The 14,123-nt window shown below is 36.4% G+C and overlaps 1 protein-coding gene across 1 annotated transcript in view; it reads right to left on the reverse strand.

The window, feature by feature from the left end:
* The window catches only part of MYEF2 (myelin expression factor 2), a 52,380-nt gene that overhangs the window by 18,536 nt on the left and 19,721 nt on the right, over window positions 1-14,123 (reverse strand). Inside the window, exons 11-16 of the mRNA XM_004448083.4 lie at window positions 12,248-12,298; window positions 11,895-11,963; window positions 11,495-11,593; window positions 11,128-11,199; window positions 9,320-9,528; window positions 9,187-9,238 (exon numbers count right to left, since the gene is read on the reverse strand). Coding sequence (XP_004448140.1) covers window positions 9,187-9,238; window positions 9,320-9,528; window positions 11,128-11,199; window positions 11,495-11,593; window positions 11,895-11,963; window positions 12,248-12,298 — 552 coding nt within the window. The remainder of the gene's footprint in view (window positions 1-9,186; window positions 9,239-9,319; window positions 9,529-11,127; window positions 11,200-11,494; window positions 11,594-11,894; window positions 11,964-12,247; window positions 12,299-14,123) is intronic.

Raw genomic sequence — 14,123 nt, forward strand, 5'->3', positions numbered from 1 at the left:
TTACACATGGCTGTGGCTCTGTCCCTATCCCTGGCAAAGAAGAAAGGTGGGAGAAGCTTCCCTCGGGCAATATGGGCAGTTGAGGCTCCATAGATTAGAGAACCAACTACATCCTTGGGTCCTATTACACAAACAGCAAGGGAGAAAGGGTAAGAAAGCACTAAGCTAAAGAGAGAAACTGAGGAAGGAGACTTGGCCCAATGGATAGGGCATCCGCCTACGACATGGGAGGTCCAAGGTTCAAACCCCGGGCCTCCTAGACCCATGTGGAGCTGGCTCACATGCAGTGCTGAAACACGCAAGGAGTGCTGTGCCACACAGGGGTGTCCCCCACGTAGGGGAGCCCCACGTGCAAGGAGTGTGCCCCGTAGGAGAGCCGCCCAGCGTGAAAGAAAGTGCAGCCTGCCCAGGAATGGTGCTGCACACACAGAGAGCTGACACAACAAGATGACGCAACAAAAAGAAACACAGATTCCCATGCCGCTGACAACAACAGAAGTGGACGAAGAAGACACAGGAAATAGACACAGAGAACAGACAACCGGGGTGGGGGGGGGAGATGGGAGAGAAATAAATAAATAAATAAATCTTTAAAAAAAAATACAATGGAGTCACATAACAGCTTTGAGGAGGCAGAAGAAAGGATTGAAGACATGGCCTCCAAAAGCAAACATAAAGAACAGACAAAAGAATGAAAAAAATTGAACAAAGTATCAGGAACTAAACAACAGCAAAAGACATGAACACATACGTGTCATGGGTGTTCCAGAAGGAGAAAAGAAGGAAAAAGAGGCAGAAGGAATATTTGAAGAAATAATGGTAGAAAATTTCCCAACCCTATTGAAGGACACAGATATCCGTGTCCAAGAAGCACAGCGTACTCCCAACCAAATAAATACGAGCAGACCAATTCCAAGATACATACTATCAGAATATCAAATGCCAAAGACAAAAAGAGAATTCTGAGAGCAGTAAGAGAAAGGCAATGCATCACATATAAGGGATACCCAATAAGATTAAGTGCCAATTTCTCATCAGTAACCCTGGAAGCAAGAAGACAGTGGTAGGATATATATAAGATACTGCAAGAGAAAAACTTCCAGTCAAGAATCTTATATCCAGAAGACTGTCTTTCAAAAATAAGGGTGAGTTTAGAATATTCACAGATAAACAGAAACAGAGGGTTTTTAACAAAGAGACTGTATTTGCAAGAAATACTAAAGAGTGTGCTATAGCCCGAAAAGAAAAGACAGGAGAGAGAAGCCTGGAAGAGAGTTTAGAAATGAAGATTATATTTATAAAATTAAAAGTCTCAGAAGAGTGGTGAAAATAAAATATGGCAGATAAAACCCAAATATTTGTTAATAAACTTAACCAAAGATGTAAAGCACTTCTATTCAGAAAACTACAACTCAATGTTAAAAGAAATTTTAAAAATGCCTGAATGATTGGAAGACTATTCCATGCTCACAGATTGGAAGACTAAATATAATAAGATGTCAATTCTACTCAAATTGATATACAGATTCAATGCAATCCCAGTAAAATTCCACCAGCATTTTTTAAATAAATGGAAAATATGATTATCAAATTTATTTGGAAGGGTAAGGCATCCTGAATAGTCAGAAATACCTTAAAAGGGAAAAGCCAAGTTGGAGGACTCTCAATTCCAGACTTTAAAGCATATTACCTAGCTACAGTGGTAAAAACAGCATGGTATTGGCATAAAGAAAGACACAGAGATCAATGGACCCAAACTGACGGTTCAAAAACAGACCCTCACATGTATGGTTAAGTGATCTTTAAGTAGCCTGTCAAACCCAGCTCAGGCAGAATAGTCCATTCAACAAATTATGCAGAGAGAACTGGATATCTATAGCCAAAAGGAGGAAAGAAGGCCCCTATCTCACACCATATACAAAAATTAACTCAAAATGGATCAAAAACCTAAATATAAAAGCAAGAAACATAAAACTTCCAGAAGAAAATATAGGAAAATAGCTTCAAGACCTGGTAGTAAGTGTGGGATTCTTTAAGGAGATAGGAGGAAAACTAAGATGGACTACTGAAGCTTAATGCATGTAGAAGTTTTAATTAACTTTACTGCAAAAGTGTGGAAATGTATAGAGTTCATGGTAACATTACAGTAACAGCTGGTTTATAAATGGGAATGTGGCTAGAAAGGTTAGCCTAGGGATGTAAGTGTCAATTCAAAGAAAGCTAGAGAATAATCCAGGGACTGAATAACACAGTGAACCTAGAGGCGGATGAGAATTGTGATTGATGGTACAGATGCAAGAGTGTCCTTTGTGAGCTAGAGCAGATATACATCACTACTGCAGGGTGGTGGGAATGTGGAGAAGCATGGGAAAAATACAACTGGAGTGACCTATTAACCATGGTTAACAGCAATACCATAATATTCACGCTTCTATGCCAAAGATGCACTGTGTTGATAATAGGGGAGTATGGAAAGAGTGTGCCAAATGTACACTATGGACCATGGTTAGTGGTAACAGTTTGATGATATCTCATAATCTATAAGAAATGTTCCACCATGGTGTGGTGTGTTAATGGAGGGAGGTTATATGGGAATTCTGCACATGTGCATGATTGTTTAAGTTCACAACTTCTGTAATAAAGTATATTTTTTAAAAATGATGGGGTGGGTTGGAGGGGAAATTTAAGTTAAGATATGGACTATAATCAATAGTAAAATTTTGACAATATTCTTTCATAATTTGTAACAAATGTCTCACAACAATGCAAGGTGTTGGTGGTGGGTTTGATGTTTGAGATTCCTGTATGATGTTGTGCATGTTTGTGTTGTAAGTTCACAACGTTTACTATACACTTATTGCTTATGTATGTTCATGTATGGATGACAAATAATAACAATATTAGGGTGGGTTGAGGGGAAAATACACCAAACGAAAGATACTTTTGTTAGTAGTAATATTTTGAGGGTGATCTTTCACCATTTGTTAGAAATGTTTTAGAACAATGCAAATTATTGATGGTAGGGTGAGGTATGAAAGCCCTGTATGATGTTATGCCTATTTGTTTTGTAAGTTCACAACTTTTACTATACAATTATTGTTTATGTATGAGTGATATACTTCAATAAATTAAAAAACAGAACAGTAATGTCATCAATAGCCTTTCAGAAATTAGGTGGTTAGTTTTAGAAATGTTACTCCGTTTGCTTTTCTTACTCGTTTAAATATTTAACTAAGACTGTTTCATTATCTCTTAGGTATGATTTTCTCAGCTGTACTCAGTGGCCTTCCAAAATTACTTCCAAATGTGTAGATGAGATGGTAAATTTCTATTTTCCTCTCTTTTCTAGTCCCATAGTTCTGTGACTTTATGTAAGGTTTAACTGAAGATTGAAACTTTTCCTAGTTTCTTATTTTATACTAACAATCAAAAGAGTATCACATATAAAATCTTCTTTTACGTGAGAGCTGGGTACTTATCAGTAAGGCTTTTACTTCATGTGTTAAGATATACTTCATAACATTAAATTTACTTCTTTGTAATACATTACTTCTATGTAATATAAAAAAAAAAAGAGCTCTGACTTCAACTACCTTCCTATTAACTCCTAATAGGTGTTATCTATACTAGTAATAAAAATGACTTATCCCACAGTAAAAGAAACCTTTTGACTTCACTTAATATAAGTTATTAATATTTTGTGGGATATAATTTGGAAGTGCTAATATAAAAGCATTTCTAAAAACAGACCAAATTCAGGTATTAATAAATAGTTCAATAACATCAATTGCCTAAGAGAAAAGTTAAAATAACCCCAGGAGAAAAAGGAAGACCAGATATTCTATCATGAAAAAGCAGATATGACTTAAGGGACAAAAGCAGTTCTGGTGTTTCTTTACAAACAAAAGAAAATGAATGACTATCAATGAATGTTCCTCATATATTACACTGTTACTACTTTATTTTTCCTGAAGTTATTCTAGAGTTAAAGTCCATTCGTCATGCTTGATGCAGCAAATGCTTTAATTTAAAAAATCTACTACAGGTGGCTATTTTCAACACAGCTGATATGTACACTGACATAGGAATATTATTTAATGGAAATTTATGAAACAAAGTTGTATTTGTTTACATGGTTTATAGCAGGAATAGTTGAGAAGGGGCTTTCTTTCGGCTGCAATTCTAAAATGTAATAGACTTGCATTATTCTGCAGCAGAAAGCCAGAATACAGCTGGATTATATAAATAATATGGGAGCAAGGTTCAAAGACGATGCCCATTTGACTTTATTAGCACAAGGTGAACTAATGTGAGGTCCAGCTCTGAATGGGTCAGTTTATTTATATATTTGGGATTCTCTAATCAAATCATCAGCCTTTTTAAAGATACATGCCCTTGAATAATACGATAAACTAGATCTAATAGACATTTACAGAGCATTACATCTCAAAACAGCAGGATATACATTCTCCTCAAATGCTCATGGATCGTTCTTCTGAATAGACCATATGTTGTGACATAAGTCAGATCTCAGACATTACACAAAACACCTTCTCTGATCGTAGTGGAATAAAGTTGGAAATAACATGCAGAAAAAGGGAAAATTCACAAATATATGAAGATTAAACAATACACTTAAATAATCAGTGGGTTAAAGAAGACATTACAAGAGAAATCATTAAATACCTCAAGACAAAAGAAAACAAGAATACAACATACAAAAAATTATGGGATACAACAATGGCAGTGTTAAGAGGGAAATTTGCAGCCCTCAATGCTTGTATTAAGAAGAGCAAGCTAAAATCATAGACCTAACTGCACATGTGAAGGAATTAGAAAAAGAACTTCAAACCAATCCCAAAGCAAGCAGAAGTAAAGAAATAATAAAGACTATAGCAGAAATAATGAAATGGAGAAAATAAAAACAGTGAAACCAACAGAACCAAAGGTGGTTTGAGAAGATCAACAAAACTGATAAAACTCTTAGCTAGATTAACAAAGAAAAAAGAGAAATGCAAATAAAATAAAAAATGAGAAAGGTGAAATTCACCTACCCAGCAGAAATAAAAGAGATCATTAGAGGATACTATGAACAACTGTATGCCAACAAACTAGACAACATTAATGAAATGGACAAATTTCTAGAAACACATGACCATATCACACTAACCCTAGAAGAAACAGAATATCTCAACAAACTAATCACAAGTAAAGAATCTGACACAGTCATCAACAACTTTCCAAAAATGAAAAGTCCTGGACCAGACAACTTCACAGATGAAGTCTACCAATCATTTAAATATCTAATACCAATCTTGCTCATATTCTTCAAAAAAACTGAACAGGATGAATGCTACCAAACTCATTCTATGAAGCTAGCATCACTCTAATAACAAAGCCAAATAAAGAGAGCACAAAAAAAATCATAAACCAATTTCATCAATGAGTATGATGCAAAAATCCTCAAAAAAATATCTGCTAATCAAATCCAAAAAACACTTAAAAAAATTATACATCACAATAAAGTGGGCTTTATACCAGGTATGCACGTATGGTTCAACATAAGAAAGTAAGTATAAAACACCACATTAATAAAATGAAAAAAAACCATGAGTCCCTCGATTACTGCAGAAAAGGGATTTAACAAAATACAACAACTTTCTTCACAAAAAACACTCTAAGATAAGAATAAAAGGAAACTTTCAATAGTATAAAGTCCATATATAAAAAACCCATAGCTAACATTGTACTCAATGGACAAAAACTGAAAGCTTCCCCACTAAGACCAGGAACAAGTCAAGGATGCCCACTCTCCCCACTGTTATTCAATGCTGTGCTAGAAGTTCTAGCTAGAGCAATTAGGAAAGAAAAAGAATTAAAAGGCATCCAAGGGAGCAGGTGTAGGTCACTGGTTAAGCACCAGGGTCAATCCCTGGTACCTCAGAAATAAATAAATCGCTCCCAAATAAGAAAGGAAAAAGCAAAATTTTCATTATTTGCTGATGATATGATCCTATACTTAGAAAATCCACAATGAAACTATTAGAACTCATAGATGATTTCAGCAAAGTGGGAGGATAACAAAAATCAATAGGGTTTCTATACACTACTAATGAGCAATCTGAGGAGGAAGAAAAAAATTTCCACTTATATTAACAACTAAAAGAATGAAACATTGAGGAGTAAATTTAACCAAGGGCATAAAGGACCCGTATTCAGAAAACAATAAAAGCACTGCTGAAAGAAAACAATGATAATCATAATAAATGGAAGGGTATTTCATATTCATGGGTGGTAAGTGAAATAGTAAGATATCAAATTCTATCCAAACTGATATACAGATTTAACACAATCCCAATAAAAAATTTCAATATCCCTTTTTAGAATTGGAAAAGTCAATTAGCAAATTTATCTGGAAGGGTAAGGACCCTCGAATAGCCAAAAATACATTTAAAAAGAAGAAAGAAGTTGGAGGACTCTCACTTCCAGACATTAAAGCAATATTATCCAGCTACAGCAGTAAAAACAGTATGGTACTGGTCACCCACCACACCAGGGAGCCAAGAGTGCCTACAACTGCAAGTAGGAGAATTGCATCCATCATCCATGTGGAATCTAAGCCCCCTCTCGATAAAGAGGTGGAGTGGACATAACCATGGCAGGGTCCACAGGATGGAGGAAGAGAGTATGGATGAGAATGGACTTACTGATATTCTACTATGGAACTATTTTGATTAGTAATGGAAGAAACTGTATCACTGATGTGGAGAAAGTGGCCACGGCAGCTGCTGAGGGTAGGGAGAGGGAAGGAGAGATATGTGGAGGCATTTTCAGGACTTTGAGTTGTCCTGGGTGGTACTGCAGGGAAAGATGCTGGACAGTGTAAGTCCTGCCACGGCCCACTGGGTGGAATGGGGCAGAGTGTACACTACAATGTAAACCACTATCCATGTGGTGCAGCAGTGCTCCAAAATGTATTCACCGAATGCAACAAATGTCCCATGATGATGAGAGGTTGTTGATTTGGGAGGAGTGGGGTGAGGGGGGTGGGGGCTATGTGGGGACCTATTATATCTTTTGAATGTAACATTAAAAAAAAAATAGAAGGAAAAAAAAAGAAAGATAAGACAGATCGACCAACATGAATCAAACTGAGAGTTCAGAAACAGACCCTCACATCTATGGCCAAGCAATTCTTCACAAGGCTGTCAAACCCACTCAGCTGGGTCAGAATACCTCTTTAAAAAATGGTGCTGGGAAAACTAGATATCCATATTAAAAGAAAGAAATAGGACCCTAATCTCATACCTTATATGAAAATTAATTCAAAATAAATCAAGAACATAAATATAAAAACTAGAACCATAAAACTCCTAAAAGAAAATGTAGGGAAACATCTTCAAGATGCTGTGGTTGGTGGTGGTTTCTTGGACTTTAAACCCAAAGCATGAGCAATAAAAGGAAAAAATAGATAAACGGGACTGCCTCAAAATTAAACAATTTTGTTCATCAAAAGACTGTCAAGAAAGTAAAAAGGCAGCCTATCCAAATGGGAAAAAAATCGTCGGAAACCATGCATCTGTTAAGGGATTGAGCGCCATGTTATATAAAGAGATCATAAATCTTAATGACAAAGTAACAAACGACCCAATTAAAAAATAAGAGAACTAAATAGACATTTTTCCAAAGTGGAAATACAAATGGCCAAATGACACATGAAAAGATAGTAAAAGGTAAACTAGAGTTGGGTACAAAGTATGGGGAAAACATAATAGATATACTGGGAAGCGGACTTGGCCCAATGGATATGGCGTCTGCCTACCATATGGGAGGTCCGCAGTTCAAACCCCAGGCCTCCTTGACCCATGTGGAGCGGTCCATATGCAGCACTGATGCACACAAGGAGTGCCCTGCCATGCAGGGGTGTCCCCCGTGTAGGGGAGCCCCATGTGTGCCCCGTAAGGAGAGCTGCCCAGTGCGAAAGAAAGCGCAGCCTGCCCAAGAATGGCGCAGCACACACGGAAAGCTGATGCAGCAAGATGATGCACCAAAAAGAAACACAGATTTCCGGTGCTGCTGCTAAGGATAGAAGCGGTCACAGAAGAATACAAAGAGAATAGACACAGAGAGCAGACAACTGGGGGGGGGGGGGGGGTGAGGAGGAAGGGGAGAGAAATAAATAAATCTTTAAAAAAAAAAAAAAAGTAGATATACTAATATTAACTAATAGTGGCCACAATGGCTATTTTTGTGGGAAAACACTAAACTTAGCCATTTCATTTACTCAAATATTAAATACATATTCCAAATAGTCTTAGCTTGCCATTAACTCTATAAGGTTGAGCCCTTTCTTTCAGTCATTATATGCTACCTCCATAATTTACTATTATGAACACAGTCTCTGAGATTCTCTGTAATAGCAGAAAACCACTAGCAGGAAATCTATATTGTACCACCCATGGTAATTGCCCCAATGTATGTATGTATGTATGTCTCTCTCTCTCTCTCTCACACACACACACACACGGAAAAGTGGTGAGACACCTACTAATTTTAGGTATTTTATAGTAAAAATAAATAAGTTTGTTAAGTTCTCTAATACACTACCTAATCTTCTACAGACCTGATAAATATATTAAGGTTACAAAAGAAGTTTATAAAAAAACTAGAAGGGCCACCACAATGTAAATATATTTAAAGCATTCCTGGCAGTGGGTTTCCTGTGTTGTTCAGGCAATACAGAATATATTGTATTTCCTCTATTAATTCCACATCATTTGGATGTCAGCATGTTGGTGAATCATACTGATAAAGCCCTGCACTATACTACAAACAAGGAAGTAAATATACCATTCATTACTATTTCTCATGAGAAAAAAACCTTTATAAATACAAACCTTGACAATACATTAACTTAACAATCAGGCAATAAAATAAGCACTTTCTTTATCCATAGAAGACAACCACAGACTCTACCCCAACCCTTATAATATAGTAGTAATTTGCACTGTACTAAATGAGAGGATGACAAAATCATTCAATTATTTGAAGCAGATTTAGACCTGGCACACCATCCAGGAATAAGCATCTAGAAAAATAAAGGTCTCAACACAGTGTTTAAAAATTTTTAAACCAATTTTTTCTCCAAAATAAGTGCCGACATATCATTGTCATTGGCATACTTACCACACTGACTGAATTTCTCTTTTAGTTTCTGCCAAGTCAAGTCAAAAGGCAGCTAGAATGAAAAGAGGTATTAGTAACACAGAATACGAGAAAAAATAATAATTTTAGGTATCCATTACATTTATTTGCTTACATTTCTGACAAATATCTGGTTGCCTTTGGAGCCTATTCTTTCTCTCATTCCACTTCCCATTGGACCCGATAAAAATCCTCGATCCATATCGATGCTTCTTTCCAGTACAGCTCCTATACCTGGTCCCATTCTATCAAAACTGGAACTCATCCGGTCAAGTCCCATCCCTATTCCTCCAGTCATACTGTTCATGCCACCCATTCCACCACCTGGATTTTCAGGGAGGGAAGGGAGAATTAGGGAGATTTGTGTTTTTGTTTCAAAAACAAGGAGAAAGAGGAGGAGAAAGGAGAGAAAGAGGAAGGAGAGAATCAGTTCTGAGGAGAGAAAATTACTTGATTCATGTAATTAGATAATATATAAACAAAATTAATTCCATATAGACAATGTAAGAATTTTCCAAGACCAAATTTAATTTGGTATTCATCTGGTTAACTGGGAAACATTAACTGCAACCCCTATATCATACATATAAATCTCTATAACTCTATTAATAAAACACGTATAAATTACATAAATTCTCTACCAATCATTTTATCCATTAATGTTACAATTGTTTTTATTCTTATACTCTCTAGTGTAATATTCCTTTCCTACCTTACCTTCTACCTCAAAATCTTCACTTCTGTTTCCCTTAAAATTTTTCTTCTCTTATCAATTCAATATTCAATAACCATGGAAAAACACAACTTATCTTGATACTATACAGAATTTGTGGAGGGAAGAAGAAATGGAGTCACTTGCCATTAGCCACAGAGCTTAAGAATTTATCTCCTAGCTCAACACAGCTTCCTTCTTATGCTTTGACCCTATATCCTACCTCTTTACACCAATCCCACCCACTCTCAAAACTTACCCTTTTTTCTTATACCTACTACTGCCAAACACAGAACTTCTAAAAATTAACATAGGGTAACAAATGTAAACTTAGGGAAACAGAAGTGTAAATAATGAGGCAACAGAGGAAGGTAGGAAAACTAGGATTAGTAGGAAAATGGCCATGGCTAAAAAAAATGAGATAGGGAATAAAATGGGGAGCAAGGCACAATGGAAGCAGATGTCTTCAGCTGACATAATTTTAGAATTTACTCTTAGATCACATATGCTGTATTTTTTATTTGTGGGAATTTATCAATTAAAAGATGTCAATAAAGTAGGAAGAGCTCATTGAGACATTGTTCAGTAAGCAATAGAAGCCAAAAACTAAACCATGTTTTGGGGGTGCGAGGATGGGGGAGGGGGGAAGGGGGAAGAATATAAGGCTTAAAAATATGATAGTAGAAACAGATGGGAAAGATTCCACATTCCCCAGTGTTTCAACTACTCTTTATTCTTTTAAGAAAAAATGTTTGAGAGGAAATAAGCACTTCTTTTATCCTTAGCCTTCATTCTCAGTGGTTTAAAAGTGTTACAGCTGTGGTAATTCATAGATGAAATAAGCTAGTCACCAACAGCCAGTTACAGAGACTAAAGAAAGAAACAAAGTTGGTGCTAGAGTCAAAGTTGTTCCTGACATATAATCAAAGAAAACCTCAGATTGCTTAGTTAGAAAGGATGTTCTTGGATATGCTGATAGTTAACCCTCGTATGTTAGTTTAGAAATGTCAAAGAAATAAAATTATAACAGTTCAGAAATTTCAGTGCTCAAACAGAAAGCGTAACTCAAGAACTATCAAAGTTTCTCTGAATTATTACAAGACATATTAATATATAAGAACAAGGTATTACTACACTACAAAAGCTATTCCTGCAGTTTTTTGCAAGCACTGAAATATTACTGAATAAATTCTAGTAAAATTTAAACCTACTTATTCCAGATCCTACTGGACCCATGTTAGAAGCTCCTATTCTTCCTGCAAACCCTCCAATCATTGCACTGCCTAAACAAGGACGGAAAAATAACATACTAATTAATTTAAATAATCATACTTTAAAATTCCCAAGACACTACACTCAGAAGTTGTATAGTAACTAAAAAGATCACAGTCTTCTGGAAGTAAGGTTCAAATATGTAAGATACTGAAAAGGAGAGTTAGTACATTAAAATCCCTAGGGTGTTTTCATCAGGTAATAAACTGAGGAAGCCAATATAAAATTCAAATTTCTCACGAAAAGAGAGAAAAATAAACTTTAAGCAATATAACCTGCAAGAAAAGGAGAAGTATGCAGCCCTACCAAGTCTACCAAAGGAATCTCCAAAGCCTCGATTTATTCCAATATCACCACGTCCAAAATCTCTCTCCATGCTACTAGTCATCGCACCACGGTATAGCTCTGAAAAGATTACAATAAAGTAAACCTTTTTAAAGTATACTGATAAAAGAGAAATCATTTAGGAATACAACTAAGCTGAAAGGCAAAAGTCACACATACAAAGAAAATTGTGATTTACCTAACTTACCTCATATGCCACACATATCATTCCCACTCCTGCCATACCAGTCCCTATCCCTCTAGTGCCCATATGCCCTCTCAAAATTTCTACAGCACCCATTTCCTACAGGAAGGGGAGAAAATTTTAATAATAGGGAAAACTAAACGTAGTTTAAAGATTCCATTGTGTATATTTACCTACCTCCCATTCGGCCAACTCCCCCAAATCCTCCCATGGTACTCATTGCTTCCAGGCCACCGAACCCAATTCCTATGGAATAAAGTTTAATTATGAGATCTGATAGTTTTATAATGGAATGTTACATTTTGTGAATGTTAAGAGTCACCGGTAAGCTTTTTATCCACCCTACCTTGCACAGTTACTTCTTTAAACATCTTTTTCCATATTTCCTTAAGTATAAACCAGACTCAATTTTGCTATCAGTCTTTAGGAAACATACCATGACATTTTTCCCTTGGAATTCCTCCACATGATTTCTAGTTTATTAAAAAATGGTGATGGTACACACAAAAAAATAAAATGCTTATACATACCTCCTCCAATTCTATTCATTCCTCCAAAACCTGGACCATCCATTCCCATACCTCAAATAAAATACATAGTATGTACTTTCAGTAAACCTTATTATCATGATTAATGAATGACGTTATGCAGTACAGCAAAATAGATACCAATAGTCTAACCAACACAGAGTAGAAGCAAGGTGCAGGAGGGATGGTTTAAAGTGCCATGCACGGCAGCTGTCTAGCTGCAAAACTTCAAAATGGCCTCTTTGAACATGTATTACATAAGAAAACAAAAGGCACTGGTTACTCCTACAATATTCCATGAGAGAATATCTAGGACTAGATAATCATTATTTTTATTTTTTTGGCAGAACACAAAACTACCACAGGTTTCTTTATTCACAGCACAGACATAGAAACATATCTATAGCATATTTAGAGATCAAGCCAGTAAGTATGAAGTACTCTAAACATGGAAGCTAAGGAGCAGTTAAAAAAAAAAAAAAGTCAGGAACAGGTATAGCTCAATGGTTGAGCACCTGCTTTCTATACACAAGGTCCAGGTTTAATCCCCAGTACCTCAAAAAAAGAGAGATCTGTTTAGGGGACTGGAGGGATATGCCGGCCTAGGAGTAAGGAAGGAAATCTCCATCTGTTTGGATCAGCATGATTACCATAAACATTCTCATAATTAAAAATGTGGCAATAGCATCTCAACAAAAGCAGAAATCTGATAGTATTTAATAGTGCATCAGTTAAAACACCAGTTCTCAGTACATGTATCCAGAGATTAAGTGTCCAAAAGTCCAAAACTATTTTCATAACAAGACATAATTTGACTACTTTATTCTCATTTTCTCATTGAGTGTAAGGTGGCATTTTTAAGAGACTACATGCTGTGTGATACTGCAACAAACTAAACTCAGAAGCAGATATAGTAACATGACTATTAAGACAAATATCAAAGAGATTTGCAAAAAGGTAAAACAGTGCCACATCTCACAAATTTTTTTTTTAAATACAGCTTATTTTTTCTTAGTGATATTTATGTTAACATGTATGTAATTTATTGTTACTCTTTAATATATTTATAATGTTTTTCTCAGTTTTAATTAGTAATATAGTAAATATTGATAAAATCACCTAAACAGTGAAACTGTGGAACCCTCAACAATTTTTAAGGGTATAAGTGGGCACTGGGAACAAAAAGCTTGAAAACTGACATTCAAAGATAAACTACAAGTCCAGGTAAGAAGCCAAATGACATGAAAAGCTACCTTCCTAATCGGACAGAAAAATGTAAGTTGATTGTGATAATGGTTACACCTCAGTCATTCCACAAATATGATATATCTATGAAATACAAGGGCAATATGATAAGTAGTCTCCTCTTGCCTTAAAGACATCTCAAAATCCACAGTGCTTGGGAAGCGGACTTGGCCTAGTGGTTAGGGCATCCGTCTACCACATGGGAGGTCCACAGTTCAAACCCCGGGCCTCCTTGACCCGTGTGGAGCTGGCCTATGTGCAGTGCTGATGTGCGCAAGGAGTGCCTGCCACGCAGGGGTGTCCCCCACGTAGGGGAGCCCTACGCACAAGGAGTGCGCCCCGTAAGGAGAGTCGCCCAGCGCGAAAGAAAAGTGCAGCCTGCCCAGGAATGGTGCTGCACACATGGAGAGCTGACACGACAAGATGACGCAACAAAAAGAAACACAGATTCCCGTGCCACTGACAACAACAGAAGCGGACAAAGAAGAACACACAGCAAATGGACACAGAGAACAGATAACTGGTGGTGGGAGGAGGGACAGGGGAGAGAAATAAATAAAATAAATCTTAAAAAAAAAACAGCAGGGTGGGGGAGAGGGAGAAGAGGAAGAAAAAAATAAAATGATTAAAAAAA

This window comes from Dasypus novemcinctus, chromosome 3 (assembly GCF_030445035.2).
Source record: "Dasypus novemcinctus isolate mDasNov1 chromosome 3, mDasNov1.1.hap2, whole genome shotgun sequence".
Classification (NCBI taxonomy): domain Eukaryota; kingdom Metazoa; phylum Chordata; class Mammalia; order Cingulata; family Dasypodidae; genus Dasypus; species Dasypus novemcinctus.